At 31.5% G+C, this 25,385-nt stretch overlaps 1 protein-coding gene across 1 annotated transcript; it reads left to right on the top strand.

Moving 5' to 3' along the window:
* Nucleotides 1-2,714: 2,714 nt before the first annotated feature.
* Nucleotides 2,715-7,544, top strand: LOC133310721 (sphingosine kinase 1-like). The gene is made up of 10 exons (XM_061511695.1): nt 2,715-3,145; nt 3,231-3,353; nt 3,492-3,592; nt 3,671-3,743; nt 5,212-5,298; nt 5,416-5,493; nt 5,638-5,708; nt 6,091-6,375; nt 6,732-6,854; nt 6,982-7,544. The coding sequence occupies exons 1-10, from the start codon at nt 2,818-2,820 to the stop codon at nt 7,171-7,173; spliced, it is 1,461 nt and encodes a 486-aa protein (XP_061367679.1). The 5' UTR covers nt 2,715-2,817; the 3' UTR covers nt 7,174-7,544.
* Nucleotides 7,545-25,385: the final 17,841 nt, after the last annotated feature.

The raw sequence follows: 25,385 nt of genomic DNA on the forward strand, positions 1-25,385 counted from the left end.
TATAAAACACAACTTGTAACACAATGATTTTAACAAAAGCCTGTCATTTATCATATGTAATATATATTATCTTGTGGTGGATGTGATAATCTTCAGATATCTTATTAGTCTGGTAGTACATGAAAATTAACATATGTTTAACGGATGTTACTATAGCCTCAAAATGCTTGAAGCATATAAAAATTTTCGGGAATTTTTTTTGAAAAAACTTCAAGTTCATTAAATGAATTAAAGAAATAAAGGTGTATGTGATGTAATCTCCTTAATATAATATTTATCTATCAATTGACTTATATAGAGAATATTTTAAAGATATTTTACATGGATAAAGCACATCCATTGAGTACCCCAATGATTGTGAGCTAGTTTGACATAAATAAAATATTCATTTAAACCCCATGCAGAATAATAAAAAAATTTCTTGGAGCCATATCTTAGTTCAATCAAAGCAATCTTACAAGCGTATAATAAATGATGAACATCCAACGAGGAGTTACAAAATCTTATAATGGATGTTTGACTTTTGAACTTTATATCTTTTTCCCATTATTTTTACATTTTATCTTTCTTATTGGTAAATTTGTTAGTAGCATTTAATTCTTCTTTGATATGAAGATATTAGAATAATGCAAGATATTTACCTGAACCACACAAAGGCATATCACAAGCAAGATTTCCATCACTAGTGGAAGCACAAATATTTCATGGCGTTCAACAAATTTGTTCAAAAGATAATTTGGCAAACATTGCCTAATTCAAGTTTTGATAAGCTGATATGTGAGTCTGTAATTTATAGACTCAGAGACATTAAATATGATGTTATAATCACGGGGAGTAAAATATATGCTACACTCTTTTTTTTCTTTACCAAGATTTTGTCTCATTGAGTTTTCATAGTAAAATTTTTAATGAGACAACTTGTAATACATATTATTAGAATATTTTGTTTTTCCTTTACTAAAATTTTCCCCCACATTATCTTAATGGGCATTCAAGATGGAGTGTGATAAACAATATTACAGAAAATTATTTCTGCAGTTAATGCAGATAAGTTATCTGCATTTACTTTCAAAACGATGTCGTTTTGGATTGAAAGATTAAAAAATTATAATTATAAAGACTATAATAACTCTAAAATAAATTAAAATTACAAAAATACCATAATTTCTGCCTAAATACGACGTCGTATTGGGCTTACTGCAAATAACTTATCTGCATTAACTGCACTAAAAACGAACCCATAATATTATTGTGAATGACCACAACTTTTAAAGAAATAATGTGTAACTTTTATAAATTCTAATATATAATTAGGAGGATTCAGTTTTATTATTTATTTTATTATAACTCATTATTGGTGAGGATATATGAATAAAGACCATATACAGATCTTTGACAATGAAAATTATTCTTCTTTCATTTTTGTACTAATTTTCTCTTTTTCTTTCTTCTCTTGTCGTTCCTATATTCTAGTTAACTTTTAGTTTCAACAATGACTTCAAAATAAATAAATCTAAACACCCTCTTATATTATTCACAGACAGCGTGTGAATATCCAGAAAAAAGAGAGTTTATTTGTGAAAAGGGATTACTCATCAATCGGCATATATAAAAAAATGGAATTAATGTTTTACTTACGCATAAAATTATATCATTTTATATGAGAGAGAAAAATAGATAATGAAAAATGTGAGAGAAAAGAGTGAGAGGTTTTTTTAATTTAAATTTTAAATAAAAAATATTACTTTTAATTAAAAGAACTATCTTTTAAAAGAATAAATATTTTTCCCATAAAAAATTAATGTCATAACCAAACGGGTTGGTCAAAGTGATACATGATTAACCAAGAAAGGATTAACAAAGGACTAGAGTTTGCAAAAGACAAAGGATTAACAAAGGTAATCATTGAAAGGACTCTTTAACCATTGTCACTCTGTTTACCAAGAAAGGTAATGCACTTCGAGAAAGCCACCTTGTGTCTCGAATTCGAAGATTAATCAACATGAATTGGTCTGTGAAGGTGTAACACACTTGTAGGAAATGCAAAAAATGTGCAGATTGGCAAACCAACTATCTACTACGATGTAACGAGGAGACAGGCTATAAAGTCTTTGAGGCTATTCTAGTAGATCTTAGAAGACGTTTGGTAAAAGAGAAATTTTTTTTTATCTGAAAATTTCAATTTTCAAAAATATGATTTTTACGTTCAATTGACAATAATATCCGAAAATTTAAAAATTTAAAAAAATTAATTTTCCGAAAATCTTAAGAAAAACCACGTAACAAACAACCCTTTATAGCTTTATTTTTTGGGGGAGTCCCGTATCTATATATTTTCTTAATTTTCTCTTTGGTTTTGTGGGCGACTGCCCTTTAAACTATAAAAAAATAAAAGTGATATATATTTGATTCAGTTTAAATAAATTGTAGAGTCTAATACAAAAAAAAAAATTGCGGGAATTAGTCCCGCCATAATATAAATATTCCTTAATATGAATATTCCTTATTCGAATAAAATTACCTTCCCTGTAGTATACTTGTGATTTATTTAAAAAAAAATAAAAATAAACGTCACAAACACTATTTATTAAAAATTAAAATGAAGATATTTTTAAATTTTTAAATTTTATCAATAAAGTAGTGGGGTCAGGAAAAAAGAAATTAATAGAATAATTTCGTTGGCGAGAAAATAGAAGCAAACTTGTTCACCCAAAACCCAAAAGGCATTGGCATCTTTTGTCCCCAAAAACCGATTTATTTGTTTTTTTTTTCGGTCTAGCGGTTTCGATCAAACCGGTCCACCGGCTCTCGCACGAAATGGACCGATCCGATGAACGGGGCCCCACAATAATCTCGGACCGTGTGGCCGTCAACGGGACGGTAACACCACTAGCTCTGCTCAGCGACGGGAGGCTTTGGTGGCCGGAGGGAAGTCAACGGAGTTTGACCATCGAAAAAGAGGTCATAGGGTTCGTCGCCGACGGTCCTAACATCAGGCTCAAAACCGTCGTGGAGACCAGAGATGGCTGCTGCGCTTGTGGTAGCAGAGGAAGATTGGTCAGAAACGACGTCGTGTTTCGGCCCTCGTCGGAGGAATCGCATAGGCTCTGGTGCCAGAAGCTTCGCGAAATCATCGATTCTCTTGGTAACTAATTTGAATCACTTTGTTTTGTTTGTTTGATTAATTTTGTTAGTTATGTGTAGCAAAGTTTTAATTTTGAATGGAACAGGACGCCCTAAGAGGCTTTTTGTCTTTTTTAATCCATTTGGGGGAAGGAAAGCTGCTACAAATATTTTTCGTGACCAAGTAAAACCTCTTCTTGAAGATGCGCAATTGCAACTTACAGTCCAAGGTTTTTTTTTTTTTTTTTTTTTCATTCATTGCTCCATTTTTTAACCTTTCAACTTGATTCACGTGCATGTTGATTAACCTTTCATTTATTGATTTAGTTAATTTGTGTGATTAATATTATTATTATTTATTGTTACAGAAACCGAACATCAGCTCCATGCAAAGCAAGTTGTTCAGTCCCTTGATATTTCCAAGTACGATGGGATTGTTTGTGTTAGTGGAGATGGGATTTTGGTTGAGGTTAGTTCATTGACTTTTATTGTTGTTGTTGGTTGCTATAAGTAAGTATTTAGTTACTAGGTCCCACATTTTTAGTAGGTTGTAAATGGACTGCTTCAAAGGGACGACTGGGATACTGCAATAAAGATGCCCCTTGGAGTTGTTCCTGCAGGTTTTACCCTCCTTTTTTTGTTGTGTAGATAATGAGTATAGTTATACAAGATATAGTTGTGTTTAAGATTAACATAACTAAATCTGTATAACTAGACTCGTGTGAGTTGTTGGTTGTGACTTTGCAAAAAAAAAGTATAGAATTCAAAAAGAATTCAAGTATCGTTCTATGGGAACGGGAAATTCAATTTCTTTTGGTTATTCCTTTTTTATTTTTCTTGAATATGAATGTAATGGCTTTTTCAATGGAAGTTATATTTTCTAAAATGCAAATTATAGTAAGAATGGTAAGAACACATTTATATGAGTAAAAAAATGAATATTAAAAGTTTAGAATTTTGATTTCAATGATTTTCCCTTAAAAAATTGCATGTATGCGTTTAACCGCTGTAGCACCTATAATTGATGGAATCTGACTTTTTGTAGAACCTCACTAAACTTTCCCAAATTCAGTTATAAAATGATTCAAATTAATCCCTTAATCTTGAATCATTTTATTGATGACTTGTAATCAAATTCTTTCTTAGATTATTCCTAATCTTGAAAACTTGAATTAATGAAATCATGAACTCAAATTTCCCAATACAAGTTCATGCAATAATCTTTAAGCCCATCCCCATGGAACGTAAACCAAGAAATATTCACTACTCGAACATCAAGAACATGCACAACAATCTGAATCAGTTAATGGGTACTTGTCATTTTCATCAGAATTCTAGATAAAGGATTTAGCAATGCATGTTAAAGATTAAAGCTAAAATGAAATCTGAAATAACAGTAAACATAGTTTTCATTCAAAAATACCAGAAACAGCAAAAGTAGAAGGTAACAGACCGATATGTTCTTCAAGTTGAAATTGCTACAATTAAAGAGAAACTAAAGAACGAAGTTACTGTTCCAGGAAGTTGCATGCAGAAATCTCCTCTTGAATCCCTTCAAGAATGAGATTCTCCAAGAAAGTTTCAAAGAAAATTAAGCCCTCCAAAACGTAAAACTGATTACAACGAAAATTAAAAATCTCTATTCAACGAAAATCTCTCTTCTTCTAAAATCTGAGTTCCCCCTCTCTCTTTTTTTAACGAAGACTCTGACTTTTCTTCAACTAAAGCTTCAAGTTGATTTTGTCCCTTAGATCCAAGGAGCATCCAACGGCCTTCAATCTTCCATCTCATCTTTTTCTTTTATCTTTTCTTGCCAAGTGTCCTTTTCTGTGGTAAAAAATGAAAATAATTAGTGAAAATCTAAATTGCCTTTTTTTTTTACTTCTTTTTACCAACTTGGGTTTACTCTCTTATATTTGGCCCAATTTCACCTGCATTGTGACAAAATCAGCCCATAAAACATAGGATAATTACCACTAAATTAAGTAGAAATTAAGACTAACATGAGTCGGGTTTAATGGGAGGTGTTTTAATCTTTTCATAATCTCTTCCATGATATTCATATAAAATGAATGGTTTTATTTGAAGGTACGGGAAATGGCATGGCAAAGTCTCTTCTTGATTCAGTTGGTGATCCTTGTGCAGTAGCTAATGCTGTTCTAGCCATCATACGAGGTTTCAATTCATTGTCATTCCAGCATGTCATATCCTGACCAACAACACTTGTTTTTTTTTTTTTTCAGTGTGCTGATGTAAACTATAATGTATTAACTTTATATTAAATGCTGTCAGGTCATAAGCGATCACTTGATGTGGCCACTATCATGCAAGGGGAAACCAGATTTTTCAGTATATTGATGCTTGCATGGGGTAATTACCTTCACCATATATTGCATTTTTGGCGGTGAGCTGGATGTGCAAAAGCATCTAATCCAGTTGCTTGCATCTGGTTCTGACCCTGACATTCACTCCGACATGCTTATGATGTCCATTGCAAATATTGTTCTATTTCAGGTCTGATGGCCGATATTGACATCGAGTCTGAAAAGTATCGGTGGATGGGAAGTGCTCGCATCGATTTTTATGTTAGTAACCCATGTTATAATTACCATGCCATGTTTATTTATGATTCTTTTTCTTTCATTAATATGTGTCTCTTTATATGGATTATCGTTGGGTTATCTTCTAATACTAGGGTTGAAGGCAATCACATAAATGATAGAACATTCAATCATCATATTATAAGTCATCTTCTTCAATTTGAGGCAGTTTACAATCCAAAGTTGTTTGTGTTTATGTAGAATGCTTTAAACTAAGAATCATATTTTGCTAGTAGCAACACACACTTCAGTGCAAATCTAGTCCAATGATATTTTCTTTTTGTTATACACTTGTACTACAATTACTTTGACTTATAATGATTGAAGTTATCTGTAATTTTTTCTTTATCACTACCTACTGCTTTAGGCTCTCATTCGAATCTTCCATTTGAGGCATTACACTGGATGCGTTTATTTTGTGCCTGCACCTGGGTTTGAAGCTTACGGGGAGTCCACTAGTTACCCTGGCAAAGTCAACAACAGTGATTCAATTGATGTGGAACCTGTGAAGTCACAAACGCTCGGTTGTCAGGGACCTGAAATTAACGTGGAGAAGCTGAATTGGAGAGTTGTAAATGGACCTTTTATTTCTGTCTGGCTTCACAATGTGCCTTGGGGTGCTGAAAACACTATGGCAGCACCGGATGCTAAGGTTGGTTTTATGTGTAAGAATTTATACATATCGTATTATCATGCGCTCTCTCACACATTTTTTACTTAATGTTATAGTGAGAACTGTTTTCTATTGCTAACATGGCAGTGTTGGCGACTCTATTAGTAGGATCACTATATACAAATAATTGAGGAATGACTATTTGCATATTAATTTGTTTGACTTTAAACCTTAAGGACTATTACTGTTTATAATAAGTACCGTGGAGAATAAATTGATAGAAACACTCGAAATTTGCTCCTCCATTGTGGGACATCATTACTTATAATTGATGATAGTCTTTTACAGCCATGAGCTTGACAATTCTTTTTGTCATTCTAATTTGGTTAATGCAGTTCTCAGATGGTTATCTGGACTTGATCATTGTGAAGAATTGCCCAAAATTACCGTTGCTGTCAGTTCTGTCAGAGGTGAATAATGGAGGTCATGTAAAATCGCCATATGTCATGTACCTAAAGGTGTGGTCCCCAATATGTTTCAGTGCAATACTTTTCCTTGTAATTGTTTTGGGTTCTTAAGTGTCCCTGCTTTGATCTATTTGCATAACAAAATTTGATAATTTCTGTATCTTGCAACAAATAATAGGTGAAAGCTTTCATCTTGGAACCTGGCCCACGCTTGGAAGACCAAGAGAAGGAAGGGATCATAGATGCAGATGGTGAGGTTCTGGCAAGGGGGAAAGGATCGTACCAGTGTGAGCAGAAGGCTTTGATGGCCTATGATAAACTTCAAATAACAGTGGATCAAGGTTTAGCTACTATTTTCACCCCTATATAAAACTCTTGACTTTTATACCCAAAAAAAAAAAAAAGGGATGAAAAAACTCTTGGTTTAACGATTTTCCTAGGTCCATTCTCTTCCAACATTCCATGCCTTTAGTCTGCAGTTGCACACACGTAGATAAATAATTGAACCTTCCACAGTTTAACGAGTTATTTATATTGTACACTGTACAACACATGACAAAGGAATCATATTAGTTTGAAACCAAACAAAGTGGACATAGTTGGCTAAGGGTTTAGTCCATACCCCACAAGAGTACGAGTTCAAACCCTGCTAACCGATGTGAAGACTTTGTTGGTGAGTAATATATAATCTATCCTAGAAATTCTCAGAGGTTGGGGGGTCTTTCTTGACTCTAGTTGGATACCGATGTCTAACTCCACTTAAACTTTCCGTTTAAAAAAAAAAAAAAAAATTAGTTCGAAACAAGTTTGCTTTACTCCACCAATTGGCGTGGATGAAAGATTTGTTCTATTTTAAATTATCATGACGCAAATGTTTTTTATTTTTTCATAACCCTTTTTCTTCCTGACTGAAACACCTAATCTGTTTCAACATGCCTATTTATAATTACGAATTTGATCAACTTCTTTTGATTAAAATGTGGGTGCAAGTAGATCCTCCTCGTGTGATGTTATTAATAAAGCTTGACTTTTAGTGCAATTACTTATTTTTTTCCCAATTGGGTTATGGATTACCTCACTTGTCTAGTTTGAGCGCCATTAAATCCATATAGGAGTTGGTTTTTTCAATATTATTTTTTCCATTTTGAGGACTCCATCTGTAATTAAGAGTAAATATCTTATCACTTGAATAAATAATTATTGATTAAAAGCTTTTATTTTTATATAATAAAGCCTGATCATAAAATCATGGTTTGGTAAGAATGGCTCGTATTGGAATTTCAACTCTATTTGAGTTAGGAGCAAAACGACAAGTCAAGAATCGAATACAGGTTCTTTCGAAAGAGAAGTGTATCACTTTTACTATGTCAAACCATGCTGCTTAGGGACTTAGGGTGATCGTCCCTTGAAATATGTCTGTGTTCTGACAAATTTATATATACTTAATATATTTTTTGGAGTTACCCAACCCTAATTATCTCTTTGAGATGAGTTGGCTCCCTCCAGTATTCCCACGAGCTTCGACTCTTTGAGCCGGCTATGAGACTAATCCGGAGTGCGGGGGAACAGTGATGGCTAAAGGTTCAGCCCCTCCCCAAGATATATACTTAATATATACTTAACACATATGCGACTATATAAAATTATAAATTAGAATAAGTGTATTGAGTATTTTTCATGTTGTAAAGTGAGTATTTCTGTGATGACAGTTTATTAGCTAATCACAAATTAATGGATTGAAGGTTGGTTAATGTATTGTGTCAATTTAAAGTTTTAACCTTGATTTTTAGTTAGTTATTCTTTATTAATGAGTCATTTTTAGGTCTTAAAACTTCATTAAAACTAATAGCATGTTTTAATCTTTTCAATTGAAAAATAAAAGATAAAAAAAACCAGAGGCGCATGCAGCAACCCCTTGCATGCCTGTACCGCAGACACAACGAATTGACACATACAAATGGCCCACTCAGTCTCCAACAACTTCAGAAAGTTGAAATTATTATACAATGGAATATGATCGGCGGAAGTTGTGTGAACATGTCAGAGGGAATTCTTAATTACAATTGTATCAGTAAAAAAAGAAGAACTTCAACTTTTTTAAAAAAAAAATATTAGACAAATATTCAATTTTATGATTACATGATGAACTATGGTCAAGTCAAGAAAATGTGACGTTGCGGTTGCACCCTTCGTTTACGTTACAACGTTGCTTGTTTGTCTTATGATTGCAGACATTCATTATATAACAGCGATCTTGCACAGGCTAGGTGGGATGTTATATCATAACTTTTAGTTTTTTAAATAATTTAAGTTGTATATAGTTATTATATTACATATTTTATTTTTTATACATTTATAAATTTATAAATTTATATACAATATCTAATTGTACGAGTCTTTCAAATATTATACATGAGTTGTCACGTATCATTTGTACTTTTTCAAAGATAAAAAGGTTATGTACTTTTACTAAACTACTATTATTTATTTGCGTATTATCACATGTTTGAATATATTTTTTGTTAATTATACAATTTTATATTAATGACATATTTACATGTATATTATCTCTTGTTTATAAATATTTAATTATATAATTAATTTCATATTATATTATACTTATAATTTAATTTTAACGCATACTTTAGATGTTTTAGATATAAAGACTATGAGCTTTGATTTTCTCTTGTTGTATGAAAAGTGTTTTCTTATATTGTTACCCTTCGATTTGTATTTTTTTCTTTTTTTTTCTTAATAAGTGTGAGGTCCACCATAGTTGAGTCTCACCATGAGAATTCAATTCTCATGCAATATGAGAAAATCAAAGTCTAAAAATTATATGTATGAGTTTTTATATAATAGTTTAAATATTTGAAATATGTAACCCGTTGTTATTGTTATTTAGACCATGTTGAAATTTTAGGGTTTAAATAATGAAAGCAAAAAGAAAGAATAATTATTAACAATGAATAATAATATTCACATTGAGGTGTTACTCCATAACATAATAACCTGACTGCAGCTATTTAACTAACCGAAGCCCACTACTAAAACAACTAATAACCCTAACATCTTCTAACTATATATAGCAACTATATCTCAATTATTCTCCAATCAACTTTGACATTTGTACGTTATAATGTGTATTTCAAGAACAATTAGAAATCTCTATGTACACTAAAATATATTAACTGTATGTGTTGAGATATATAGTCTTACATTGATTGTGTGGACAACTAATGTGACCTTTATAAGGCTTTGGGCATTCCCTTCCTTTGAGCTAGCTTTTGGGGTGGTGTATCTCAAGGTTCTTTACATGGTATCAGAGCTTCGCCGCCCTCCACTTTCTCTTGTGGCGTTTCTTAACACCGGTAGGCTGAGCCTGTTGCATTGTCCACTCTTCAAGTCCAATGAACTCTTGTGCAAGGTTCTTTAGAGTATGTACACACAAAAAAAAAAATATTAACTGTAAGAGTGGTGCCACACAGCCCAAATGGTAGCTTGACTTTACTGTTAGTGATATATTTTATTTATTTATTTTATACAATGATGATATTGAGGTTTGAAGTTATAAACTCACGCAAATTATCTATACTTGGGTTCTTACCATTAGACCAATTCTATGACTTATTGTTAGTGATATTTATCCTTTAAATTAGAATTACATCGGGGCTTAGCCCCTCTTTATTTACAAAAAAAAAAATTAGAATTACATCTCTGAGTGATTCAGTGACAAAGAAATTATGGAATAACAATCGGGATTTTCATCATTCACAACGTATTACCAAAATGCAAATGATCCATAAATTTTTCTATTAAATCTGCAAGACAATTTTGAGGTGCTTTATTGCAATTAGAGAGCAGTTTCTGAGGTTGAAACCAAACGGTCTTCCCCCATGGATAATTAAGACGAAACCTCGGGTCCCACGATCATATGCATCTTTTCATAGCGGATCACTGCGATAGAGGTGGTAGAACACTCAATTTGTCTAAAAGATTGACGGATTGATTAAGGCATTGTTTAATATGAAAGAGGAGAAAGAACAAGAAATGATACAATAAAAAAGAAAATAACATACGAGAGAAGTAAAAGAGTTATAACTTGTTCGGAAGTCTACCCACTTAATGTGATCTTCCGCCTCAAAAGTATTAGTCTTGGGAAACCAAAAAAATAAAAAAAAAGAAGTTATAGCTCTTGTTATTTTGTATTATTCAATAAAAAGGAAGTAATACTTATAAATTTTAAATATATACTGATGATCTAATCATGTTCATATACAATTGAAGTAATTAGATCAAGTGCGAAGATCATAAACCGTCATTGCTTTCCTTGATGTTTTGAATGGTTGTTGTAATTGAAGCGAAAATCTTCTGTTGTGCCATCCAAACTCTTCTCTACAACTCAAATGGTGTGCAACCCTTATGCACAATGAGCTCAGGGACTCAAGAAGCTGAAGCTACACCTTTTTTTGTAAACCCTTTCCATCAAAGGGATTAGTAATGGTGTGTATAATGAGTGGTTGTTGATGGCAGGCCAGAACCAAAAAACGGTTGATGATTGTAGACCAAAAACAAAATTAGGTGAGACACTAATACTAACTCCATTACAATTGGACAAGGTATTAGGAAGCACAAGTAGCGAACAACGCACTCCAATAATGAATGAGTGATTCCAGCAATAAGTGAGCAATAAGTGGAGGACATAAGTGGACCACATAAGGCCACACCACTTTTACTAGCATTCTCTCACTTGGTCCATATATCCCATTATATACTATAATGAGAACAAAATACATGAATTATGGCGATAAGTCCTCTAATTTGTATGGGTATTATTTTTCATGTATTACGTTGTATTATATTTCTCAAGCCCATATAACTTAATGAATAAACCCATTGTTTATTTTGAGTCTAAACTTTATTGATATTTCTTAGAATAATTAACTATAAATGCACATAAACTGAATGAGAAACATCACAAATAGAGTGTTATTAATATCATATCATTATTACAATGAAAATCATATATGGGAACCAAGTCTCATCCTTTCTACATGATCCTTAAATTTAACTAGTGGCATGCCCTTAGTTAAAGGATCAACAATCATTAATTCAGTGCTAATGTGTTCAATACCACTGATTTATCTTTAACACGTTCTCTTATGGCTAGATATTTAATTTCAATATTCTTGCTTCGATTACCACTTTTGTTACTCTTAGCTATAAAAATGATAGCTGAATTATCACAATATATCCTTAATGGCTTAGAAATAAAATCCTTAACTCTTAGCCCAGAAATGAAACTCCTCATCTATACACCAAGTGAGGTAGCCTCAAATCAAAAAACGAACTCAGCCTCCATAGTGGAAGTAGCAGTCAAGGTCTGCTTGACACTTCTCCAAAACACAGCTCCATTGCCTAGCATGAAAATAAATCTTGAAGTGGATTTTCTCGAATCAATGCAGACAACGTAATCTGAATCTGAGTAGCCAATTACTTCCAAGTTGTTAGTTCGTCTAAGCCTGGATTACTTTCATATCTTCCTAATACTCCAACCGCAAAAGCAATGCCAGGTCTTGTGCAGACCTAAGCATACATAAGGATTCCAACAACTGAAGCATAAGGAATGTTCTTCATTTGTTCGCACTCAAGATCATTTTTCGGGCAATAGTTTAAATCAAACTTGTCACCCTTTACAATGGGAGCTACACTTAGTGAACAATTACTCATCTTAAATCTTTCCAAAACTTAGTGAACAATTATTCATCCTAAATGTTTCCTGAAATTTATTGATATAGGTTTCTTGAGACAAACCAAGAATACCCCTTCTTACGTCTCTATCTATTTTCATGCCAATAACATGAGGCATCACCCATATCCTTCATATCAAAGTTTCTAGAGAGAAATTATTTCACGTCATATAGCAAATCATTATCATTGGTTGCAAGTAAAATATCATCCATATATAGAATAAGGAAACAAATTTTGCTCCCACTGACCTTCTGGTATATACATCGATCCATGATGTTCTCCACAAAACTAAATGAAAAGATAATGTCATAAAATTTCAAATACCATTGACAAGAGGATTGCTCCAATCTATATATAAATTTCTTAAGCTTGCATGCCAATTGCTCACCATCACTAAAGAAAAATCCTTTTGGTTGTTTCATATAAACCATTTCCTCTAAATCTCCATTGAGAAAAGTTGTTTTCACATCCATTTATTGCAACTCTAAGTCAAAATGTGCAACTAATGCTAGAATGATACGAAGAAAATCTTTCTTAGATACAGGAGAAAAAGTCTCCTTGTAGTCGATTCCTTCCTTTTGATTAAATCCTTTGGCTATGAGTCTTGCTTTTATACCTCTCAATGTTGCCTAATGATTTTTTCTTAGTTTTGAAGACTCATTAACATCCAATGGCTTTTGCACCATCAGGCAACTGAACAAGATCCCAAACTCCATTAGATGCCATAGAATTTAGTTCATCTTTCATAGCATTATACCAAATATTTGATTATTTACAATTCATGGCTTGTGAAAACATTTCAGGATTATTTTTGGCTCTAATGTTATAATTAGCTTCTTGTAGATACACAACAAAGTCATTTTGTATCGCTGATTTTCTTATTCTGGTAGATCTTCTCAATGTTGTTTTATTATCTTCTCGAGGAACTTGTTCAACTGGTTGATCAATAGTTTCTTCTTGCTCCTTATGAACAACTTGATCTACTATATTATCAGCAAGTTGTGAATCTTGAATGATTGGTTGTACAACACCCGATTAAGATGGAGGGGTATTATCAACAACCAATCTCAAACTTGAAGTGGAAGGTTGAGCAACTAAATGATCTTTCTCAGAAACAAAGTCTCTGGATTGATCACTCCCACTAATCAAGTCATTCTCAAGAAATTTAGCATTTCTTGATTTCATAATCCTCGTACTATGAGATGGACAATAAAATTTGTATCTCTTAGACCTTTCGGCATATCCAATGAAATATCCACTAATGGTCCTTGGGTCAAGCTTGTTTTCTTGTAGGTTATAAATTATGACTTCAGACGGGAATCCCCAATAGCGTACATGCCGCAAACTCGGTTTCCAACCTTTAAATAACTCAAATGTTGTCTTTGGGATAACTTTAGTTGAAACTCGGTTTAATATGTACACTGTCATTTTAAGTGCTTCAATCCACAAGGACTTAGGAAGCTTGGAGCTACTGAGCATACTTCGCACCATATTCATCAATGTTGGGTTTCTTCTTTCCGCTACACCATTCTGATATAGAGAACTAGGCATGGTGTATTAGCAATTATCCCATGCTCTTTAAGAAACATCACAAACAGACTAGGCATTTGTCCATCTTCAGTGTATCTACCATAATATTTTCCACCTCTATCTGATATCACAATTTTAATTTTCTTAACGCATTGTTTCTTTACTTCCAATTTAAATACCTTAAAGACATCTAATGCTTCATACTTATTATTAAGCATTTAGAGATACATGTATGAAAGAAATGAAGTATTTATGACCATATATATGTCCATGTCTAGACAATAAATATCTGTATGTATGATTTCTAACAATTTAGTACTCCTACTAGCACCATTTTTGGACCTGTTTGTTTGCTTTCTCTTAAAACAATCTACACAAGTTTCAAAATCAACAAAATCTAAAGTACTAAGTACTCCATCATTTACTAATCTCTTAATTCTTTGAATAGAGATATGTCCAAATCTCTGATGCCACAACATAGAGGAATCTTCATTCATAACACATCATTTCATGCCAACGTTAACATGCATAACATCATTAGTGGTGTCCTTTTGCAAATTAATATAGAAAAGACCATCAGACAATGTATCATTCCCAACAACCTTAGATTTTATAAAACAAACTGAATCATAAAATGAAAAAGGAATATCCAAAACTAGTCTTGACACTGAAATTAAGTTCTTAGAAAAATTAAGAACATAAAAAGCTTTTCCAAATTTAAAACAAAACCACTACTTAAAATCAAATTGTTGGTCCCAATGGCCTCACGAAACATTATTATTGGAACACTACATGCTTAGTTGCACACGCAACAGTAAGTGTGAAATCAATGAAACCAAATTTCATAAAAATATGCAAAAGTCCAATAGCTTAAATTGTGAATAATTCCAGAGATGCTCAGTATCACATGATAAGGCCATAGGCACGTTTCACGAAATCACAAACGGTAACATGCTCACAAAAATCCAACAACAAACTTCCAAAAGTCACCAATACTTTACGAAACAATTCACCAAAACCAGTTTCACTAAAACAGTGTCTAAAACCCATCGTCTTCAACCTTTAGCACATCAATAGTGTCTAAACCCCATCGTCTTCAACCTTTAGCACATCAATAATGTCATCTTCAACCTCTAGCCGGTTCCAACCCGTATAAAAATGCAACGATTTTCAGTCATTTTTACATGAAAAATTCATAACTTTTGCCCAGAAATACCAGAAATCTTTGTTCTATATGATTTACTTTTTAATTTCCTTAATTGTCAAGTCATTAAGACATATAACATGTAATATCATAAGACAAATAACAATTGAAACTAATAATAGTAACATCACAAAAACATCAGAAACTCACAGAATAGTATTATCGTAACACTAAGCTCGTGCTCAGTTGCACACGCAACTGTAAGCATGAAATCAGTGAAACCAAATTTCATAAAAATATGCAAAAGTCCAGTAGCTTAAATTGTGAATATTCAAGGCATCACAATTCAAAAGTAATATAAATAATTTCAGAGATGCTCAGAATCACATAAGGCCATAGGCACATTTCACTAACTCACAAACAGTAACATGCTCACAAAAATTTAAAAGCAAACTTCCAAAAGTCACGGACAATGTTAGCTAACATTAAACAAATATTTACAAAGATACTTTACGAAACAATGCACCAAAACCAGTTTCACTAAAATGGTGTCTAAAACCCATCGTCTTCAACCTTTAGCACATCAACAATGTCATCTTCAACCTCTAGCCGGTTCCAACTCATATAAAATCCCAACGGTTTTCAGTCATTTTTATATGTAAAATTCTCAACTTTTGCCCAGAAATACCAGAAATCTTTATTCTATATGATTTCCAACTCTAGTTTCATTTATAAGGCACTTAAATCGTGATTTTCAAAAATCAAATTATTGAAGAGACAACCACACAAAGGCAAGACAGAGGTCACATACAAGCTTGATACCAAATGTAAATTTTAAATATATACTGATGATCTAATCATGCTTATATACAACTGAAACAATTAGATCAAGTGCGAAAAATGAAGATCATAAATACCTTCAATCATTGCTTTCCTTGATGTTTTGAATGGTTGCTGTAATTGAAGCGAAAAACTTTTGTTGAGCCTTTCAAACTCTTCTCTACAACCCAGATGATGTGCAACCCTTATGCAGAGTGAGCTTAGGGACTCAAGAAGCTGAAGCTACACCTTTTTTTATAAACCTTTTCCATCAAAGGGATTAATAATGGTGTGTATACTGAATGGTCGTTGATGGCAGACCAAAGCCAAAAAATGGTTGATGATTGCAGACCAAAAAAAATTAGGTGATACACTAATAATAACTCTATTACAAGTGGACAAGGTATTAAGTGAAGCACCAGTAGCGGACAACGCACTGCAACAATGAGTGAGCAATTCCAGCAATAAGTGAGCAATAAGTAGACGATATAAGTGGACCACATAAGGCCACACCACTTTTACTAATAATACTTTCATTCGTTTAATTGGTTTCATTAGGTAAAGTAAAGTAAATTAATTAAAAATGTACATAAACTTATAATGAGATTCCAAAAAATTACTTCCCTTCCCTCAAAAAAGAAAGGCTTGCTTATCATCTTTCCTCATCGTACATTCTCTTTGCTCCATTTGCAACCTCCCATCCTCTTGCACACACATAAATCTCTTGATTTGTCTTTACGTGTATTATAAGAAGAGATTTTAAAAGAATTGTATTACTGTTAGAGGGTATTCACTATGAAATGCACAAGATGAATGAGACATATCCATCTCAAGAGATTTTATGTGATCTAAAGGCTCACAATGTATACTTTAAATAATTAAGGATGTTGCGCTTAATTCTTAATTAATAAAATTATAGAGCACTTGTGTTACCAAAAAAAAATAATTATAGACCACTTGACATTAATTGATTTTCAAGTCTGAATAATTGCTTTAAACCATAGGGAATACGATTCAATGCTAAAATATTTAAATTATTCATCTTAATATTAGAGAAATGTTTTACTTACAACTTTTTTTTTACAACCTCTTACAATCATATCTTGACACTGTTGATTTTCGTCAATCAACGGTTATCATTTCTTGTAAATTAATAATTAATTAATGAGTTTAATTTGCGAAAATAATAACCGTTGATTAGCAGAAATCAACGGTGTTAAGATATGGTTGTAAGAAGTTGTAAAAAAAAAGTTGTAAGTATAACCTTCCTCCTTAATATTATATAAGAAAACATTAATTATTACATATTGTTTTAGAATAATTAAAAAATATGAATACATGACATTTTTCGGCTTGACTAATAGGCACGTATTCAAACTCTGTAATATGTAATTTTGGCTCTCTTATACCTCCATTGAAATAAATCATGCTTTACACAACCATAATATTAAAGCACATATCCAGATCATATCAAATATAATAAATATAAGATTTACACCGTGTAATCAATGCAATTTAAGGCAATTATTACATACCATAAAAATAATTGCCGATTTATATACCGTAGCCACTCCATATATAAAATTACTGTACACAATGAAAAATATGCAAGGCCAACAAAATTCATTCATTAATGACATAGACTTAATATTTAATGCAATGCCTCATTGTAATTCAATCGAATCAATTGATGGCAGCAAAAAAATACAAAGAATTGCATGGTATATTAAAGCAACTTAAATAGCACATATCAACAATTAATAATATGCAAGTTAAAATCACTAAACAAGATTCATAGCGCTACGCGTACATGCAATTTAAGGGTGTTTATCAACCGATTCAAATTGCGATAATCGAACTGAAAAACCGATAACCGAATAAATCGAAAATCGAAAAAAAATCACAAATTTTAATTGGATTTGATCGATTTTCGAATTGGTTGATGAAAACCGATCTAATATATTAATTTCCCTCTACCTACTTGGGCCTTTATCTAATCATAACCCAAAAATTTCTAAACCCATCAACTAAACCCAAGAAAAAATCTAGTCACATCTCATCAACAAAATTTCATTTGTACAGAGCTTCATATCTCATTGCAAAAAAAAAATGCTATATTATCTTTTACTGATGCTTTTGTATTTAAAGAAAAATTACAAAATAATATATACAAACGATGTTATTTGCACAATAATCATGAAACAAATTTTACGATTTTGAAAAAACCGAAAACTCACCTAATCCAAATCGAAAAAAATTGGATTGGATCGGATCAGATTTGAAAAAAAATCCAAATTGAATGGATGACTACATAATCAAAACGAAGGGATTGAATCGGATAATTTTTGCTTCCAAAATCGATCAAATCCAAAATGCGAACACCTCTAATGCACATTTAATGCTGATAGCAATAAAAGTGAAATATATTATAAATGAAATAAAACATCCAATATAAATTCTATATTTTCAATTCAAAAAATTAAAATCTAAAAGGGTAGCACAAAAGCCCATCAAATGTCTGGGTTGTTTTTCTTTTTTACTATAAACACAAAACATTATTTCCTTATGAGTCTTAATCATAATTTTTTTCACTTCTCTTCTATAATCGATTGAAGATAAAGAGAGACTTACTCATCGGTAACTAATCAATTAAAGAGAGATAGAAATCAAACACCTCTTGTAGTTGTTTACAAATGTGTAACAGTGTGAATATAAAAATTGTACAACCGATTATCATTAGTCTTTTACCCAAAAAAATATATATTTAAGATAATCAAAGACAAGATAAAAAAAAGAACAACAGATCGAAGCAAGAAGAATCAAACTTACAACTTTACTACGATTTGGATTTTATTGTCATTTTTTTCTCGCATATATCGGACAGCTAATCTACCCCCCCAAAAAAATGGGACAGTTAAGTTATTGAGAGAAGCTATATATGTGGGTGAAATTGGAAGGTACAAGTTGCTATCTTGAACTTGTCAATGACACTGGTCTAATTTGCTTGCTTTACTTTTCTTTTTTGTTTAGCTTTTTTAAACAATGTAGCTCTCTTTTAAGTTTCTTTTATTTTATGGCAGTCTATGCATATACGTCGAAACTATAAACACGAGTAGGTAGCTATTAAAAGCTATCGGAGTTGGTTGTATATTCTTTTGTACTAAAACCAAAATTTAAAAGAAAAGAAAAGGAAGAAAAAAACAAGAAGAAAGAGGAAAACCCGTATGCAAGAAGTCTCCGGACAAGTTAAAACCGCTTGAATTTTGAGTAAAAATCTAATCTACAAATGCACACGGTGCACCCCTGCAGGCACATAATACAAAGAGTGAGGGTTTTACGTAAAACACACAACACATGTATACAGAGAGATTGGAGAAATTAATGTTATCCCTCTCCTCGAAAACCAGCAATAAATGCTTATTAGATGAAGCTAGCTAAAATGTCTTCGCTGTTACGTGCGTTTGTTTTGGTTTTATTTTATTTTTATATAACGAAACCACTGATATTTGAACTTACTATTTCATATAAATTATCTAAAACTTTCACTGCTAGCTAGATCAATTTTAGTGGCTTTTTATTTTAAGTTTATTATTTGAAGTATATATATTTTTATTGTGATAATTATAAAAAAGCTATCTTGTTTTCATTTTTATTCCTATTTTAAGAATTTATAAAAATATTGAAAACAACAAATTCTTAATTTTATCATTTTTTGTACAAATTTTTAAAAATAAGAAATAAAATGAAGATAATTAATATGGTATTTTTATAATTATTAACAATATATCAATTAAATATCAAAAAATGAAATGTACCTATAATTTGCTTTTTAGTATATTTGAATATAAATAATAATTTATAAAAACTACGTAAACTTTATAAGTATATACATCTCCATTTCGCATTGTTCTAACTTCTAACTTTAGGGCATGTTTGGTACATAGTATATGATAAAGCCTGATAGTATAATACCTAATAGTATAAGGCCTGATTAAATTTTAGTACTATCCAGTATTTGGCATGATATTGTATAAGATAATATTATCCAATGTTTAGTAATGTACTGTATAATACTAGATAGGATAAAAAAAAATATTTTTGACAAAATTACCTTTTAATAATAAATTTATATAATTCTTCTAAATATATCAGATGATATTATTTTTTATAAAAATCTGTTGATTAGTGTGTCCAAAATATATATTAATTTTATAAAAACCCCATTATTTTAAAAAATTATATAATGAAAAATTATTTTTTATTTTAGTATACTAATATTAAAATAATATATTAATTCTTGATAATTGCATTGGTTAATACATCAACCCCTTATCATGCTTAATCCTACCCTCCTACGCCTGATTAAGTTATACATCATTTTATATAAAGAGATCCGGCTGTATAAGCTTATACTATACGATGGTCACACCAAACAACTAAAAATGTCATAACATATAATATGAGCTTATACTATCAGGTCTTATACATCACACCAAACAGGCCCTTATATATATTACTTTATCCCTATCTCATCTGAAAATAATAGAAACTAGCAGTTTTTTTATATACATCCTAGCATATTTTTTTAAAACTATAGCAGATCGCATTATTTAGAGCCTGTTTGAATTCTCTTTTTTAAGCTAGAAGCTACTTATAAGCTAAAGTTAAAAAAAAGCTAAAAACTGTTTGGTAATTACATAAAAAGTTTAGCTTAAAACCACATATTTCAAGAAAAACCATCTTTCTCTATCTCTATAACTTTTCAATTTAAAAAAAAAACACATAATTCAAGAAAAGCATATAAGAGGTAGGGACTTAAAAAACATATAATTCAAAAAAACACATAATTCAAAAAAAAAAAACACATAATTCAATTTTCTATAATTCATTATTAGTGAACCAACAAAGTAATTTATCCCCAAATGTTCCTGAGTTGAGCTCAATTGAACCAATCAAGGTAACGCTTTTGTTTGAAATGAAGTATAAGTTACTGCTTACACTGTTACAAACACATCCAAATTAAGGCACATGAATGTATACATTTGCTTTGCTATATGGGTGTCAACTTGTCCTTGTGTGCGAAAATTGCAGGGACTTAAAAAAATTCTTTAAGTTGCAAAGAACAAGCCGCGTAAAATAAGTTTTGGCTTAATTTTTTTGGTCTAGATTTTCTCATCAACCACATATTGACCATCATTAAAAATTGCCACAATTAACCCTAAGGGGTGGTCCAAATGGTAAGCGAATTATGTCTAAGGAGCGAACTATTATGACTGAAAGGTTAGTGATTTGATTTTAAGGCTAAGTAATTTGGGGCCAGTGGTAAAAACATTTATGCTCTATGCCACAAAGAAGAGTCTCATCCAAATGGATGGGAACACCAGAAAAAAAATACACAATTGTTTCATCTATGTGGCTTGAACCAATATATACAGTATGAAATGAAGAGTAGGATTGATTCAAATGATAATATAAGCTTCAATAGTCGAATTGCCAAAAAAGCATGGTTCAAATCTTGGATATGATCTTTAAGGATAGATATGGATACACAACTTGTAAAATAACCAATGCAACCCTACAAGAGTCCTTTGGGTTTAAAATATAGTTTATTGCATAGGCTTATTTCTTGGTTATACCTTGTGCTGATTTAATTTCATTCGAAGGTGAGGAGTAGGGCCAGCAAAACAGGCTCGGCGCGGGACATGTTGACTCATTTTTTGGCTGGGAGGGGTGGGGCATGTTACTGCAAAATAGGTTCGGGCCGACGGGTCGCCTACTTTGCCACCTCTAGTGAGGAGTTGTGAGGATTGAACTCGATTGTGATTCCATAGTCACGGGGGCTTTGATACCATATCAAGCAACCAATTCAACCTAACAACTTAAGTTGGTAAGTGATAGATCTTTAATAGTTTTATATTAGATCTCTTTAACAAAACTTGACTTGGGATTAATCTCATACCTATAGGGTCTTTTTCCTCCATGAATCATGAAAATACCTAAGGACCTAATTAACTAGTCTTAAAATGATAACTAAGGTTAAGGAATATCACTACAAGAAATCAAGTATACAGAGGCAGTTCTAATCGCCTCTAAATGCTTGGGTTGGCGGTTCATGAATCGCTTTGTTTACCACCATCACGAGACACAATGAGGTGGTTCTCACAAACTGCTGAAATAACCGCCCAAAAATACATTTTGAGGAGGTTATTTTAAACGCCTTTCTGATGCGGTTACTATAACCACCTCCAAAATACGTTCTGAGGTGGTTATTTTAACCGCCTCTAGAAGATATTTTGAGGTGGTCATATTAACCGCCTCCAAATAAAGTGTAACCGCTCCAAAATAGCAATTTAAATACCATAATTATTTACACGCCAATATTTTTATATTACTTTTATATTTTGTTTAAATAAAAAAATAAGAGTAAATACCCTTTTTGGTCCTCAGCAAATTTCACGATGCCCGCTTTAGTCCCTAGCAAATAAAAAGGCCCATTGTGGTCCCTAAGAAATTCAAAATGGACCCATTTAGTTAAATTTGTGGTCCCTAAAAGACTAAAATGGGTCCATTTTGAATTTCTTAAGGACCACGATGGGCCTTTTTATTTGCTAGGGACTAAAGTAGGCATCGTGAAATTTGCTGAGGACCAAAAAATGTATTTACTCAAAAAATAAAGATACAAAGTATAAATTAAAATATTTCTTATTTTATTTAAAAATAATATAAGAATAATATAATAATAATAATAGTATAATATTATAAACAATAGTGTACTTGTATTCAAGTGTAGGTGTGTGTTAGTGTGGGTTCTTATATAGAAGGGAATGGAGAAGGAGGAGCAAAATTCATCCAATGTGGGACTTCAAAGTGAAAGTGAGATAAAAATTATTAATGTGCAACAACCATATTTGAAAATTTATATATAACACCAGATGTTTCAACTTAAAAATCTGAACGGTCAGATTAAAGTATTACAAGAGAAGAACACACTGACCAAATTTGAGGACGACCCATCGACTGAACAAAAAGATCTCCCTCTTTGAATCTCACTGTTCGACAAGCCATGAACCGCCTCTAAATGTGCTTTGTAGGCGATTAAAATATCCGCCTCTAATATACATTTGGAGGCTGTTGACGTGAAATCGCACCCAGTTACCATTTAGAGTCGAAATTCGAGGTGATTTTAATGTAACTGCCTCTAAATGGTCAATAGGGGCAGTTATTTTAATCGCTTTTAGTATACATTTGGAGGCAGTTTCACATCAACCGCCTCGAATCAATTTAAGTGCCGAAAGAACCGTCTCTATGTGTCACTTGGAGGCGGTTTAAGGAAAATCGCCTCAATTAAACTGTCTTTAAATACCAATTTTCTTGTAGTATATATATGGGATAATATATAATGCCTACTCTATTTATTCATTTCTTACACTGATAGATCAAAATCTTAACAGTTTTGAAAAAAGTAGGTAGAATAGGCAAAAAAAGGTAAGCATATTGTTTCTTAACGATATTGAATATAAACCATTACTGTAGTCTCACCCATAAGCTAAAGTTTTTGGGTTAAATTGGTTCTTAACTTAGTATAAGAACTTCGGTGTAAAGAGTTCGATCCTCATCGTCCCCATTTAATTAATAATCAATTAAGTGTTGTGGAGTTTCTAAGCGCAGTTAGGTAGGTCTGTGCATTATCGACCCTTTAAGCCTAATGGGCTTTTGTGTGAGGGGGCGTGTTAGAGAAGTATAAAAACTATTAACGTAACACACACACACACACACATATATATAGTTTGATTTTTCTGCAGCTGTTTTACGTGCAACAATGACAAATTTTCCATATATATGTTAAAACATTTTATATGGGGAATCATAACCAACAAAGACCGACACGCCCCGACATGTTCTGACATGCGGTCAACATTTTGGGACACGCGATCAACGCTTCATCACACATCTGACATAATTTTTTTAGGTGTAAATTTTATTTTATTAACAAAATACGAAAAAATAATTTATAAATCATTTTTTTTTGTTTTGGAATTTGACATGAAAAATTAACAAGGTACGAAAAATTATATTTGCTATATATTATGTTATGGAATTTGAATGTTTGATTGGTTCTATGACTTATTATGGGTTGTTATATGTATTGAATATAAATTATATCATATATTAAAAATATTATTTAATATCAAAATATGTCCTAACGTGTTAAAATATGATATTTTTTAGAATTAACGTGTCAGCGTATCGTGTTGTATCCCGTGTCAGTGTCGGTGCAACATAGATCATAACCATACAAAAGATGAAAGCATTAAATGTGAAGAATCATAACCATACATTTGTCATTGCTGCATGTAAAACAACTTTAGATATGATTTTACCATATATATATATATATATATATATATATATATATATATATATATATATGGAGAGGGTTCTATCTATAAACTTTCTATTTATAAACTCTTACAAACTACATTATGTAATCCCGGAAGTACACTAGGTTACACTATGTACTTCCGGGAGTACATAGTATAATTTACAAAAATTATAATTTTTTTTTTGTAAACAGATCCTTCCCGTATATATATATATATATATATATATATATATATATATATATAATAATAATAGTCTTTTTCATTATAATTTTTTATATTTTCAACCCAAAACGACGTCGTTTTGGGAGAGAATGTGGATAACTTATCTATACTCACTTTAGAAACATTAAAGCCATATATATATATATATATATATATATATATATATATATATATATATTATGGTCCATTTTTTCTCATATTGCTAGAAAAAAATTATCTTATGTTATCTATTATAACTATGTACTCCTGGGAATACATAATTATAATATTAAAATTATTTCTCTCTCTCTTTACGTCAGCTGACAACTTTGAAGAAAGAAAGAAAAAAATAACTTTAATATTACAACTCTGTATTCTCTGAAATACGTAATTATACTGGATGACATAAGATAACTTTTTTTTCTAGCAAGTATGATTTCTCATATTTTTTCTAACAACATATGAATATGATTTTTCATATATATATATAGTCAAAATCATATTACATCGGTGTAAGTCATACTTTCAATCCTCATAGTTGATTTTTTTTTTTTTGGTAGTCATAGTTGATCCTAATTATATCTAATCACTTGTTTGTAGCTTGTATATATTTCATTGGCAAAAGCCACAAGCATGATACTGCAAAAGGAGGTCGGTCTAATCAAGTTCAAACAACATTCTTAACTAACAAGGAGAAGACAAACAAACTTACATGCATTTTTTCCGAAAGTTTGCAGATAATGTAATTAACTC

This window comes from Gastrolobium bilobum, unplaced genomic scaffold (assembly GCF_033153095.1).
Source record: "Gastrolobium bilobum isolate Gb01-03AN ecotype WA unplaced genomic scaffold, APGP_CSIRO_Gbil_v1 utg10862, whole genome shotgun sequence".
In the NCBI taxonomy this organism is placed as follows: domain Eukaryota; kingdom Viridiplantae; phylum Streptophyta; class Magnoliopsida; order Fabales; family Fabaceae; genus Gastrolobium; species Gastrolobium bilobum.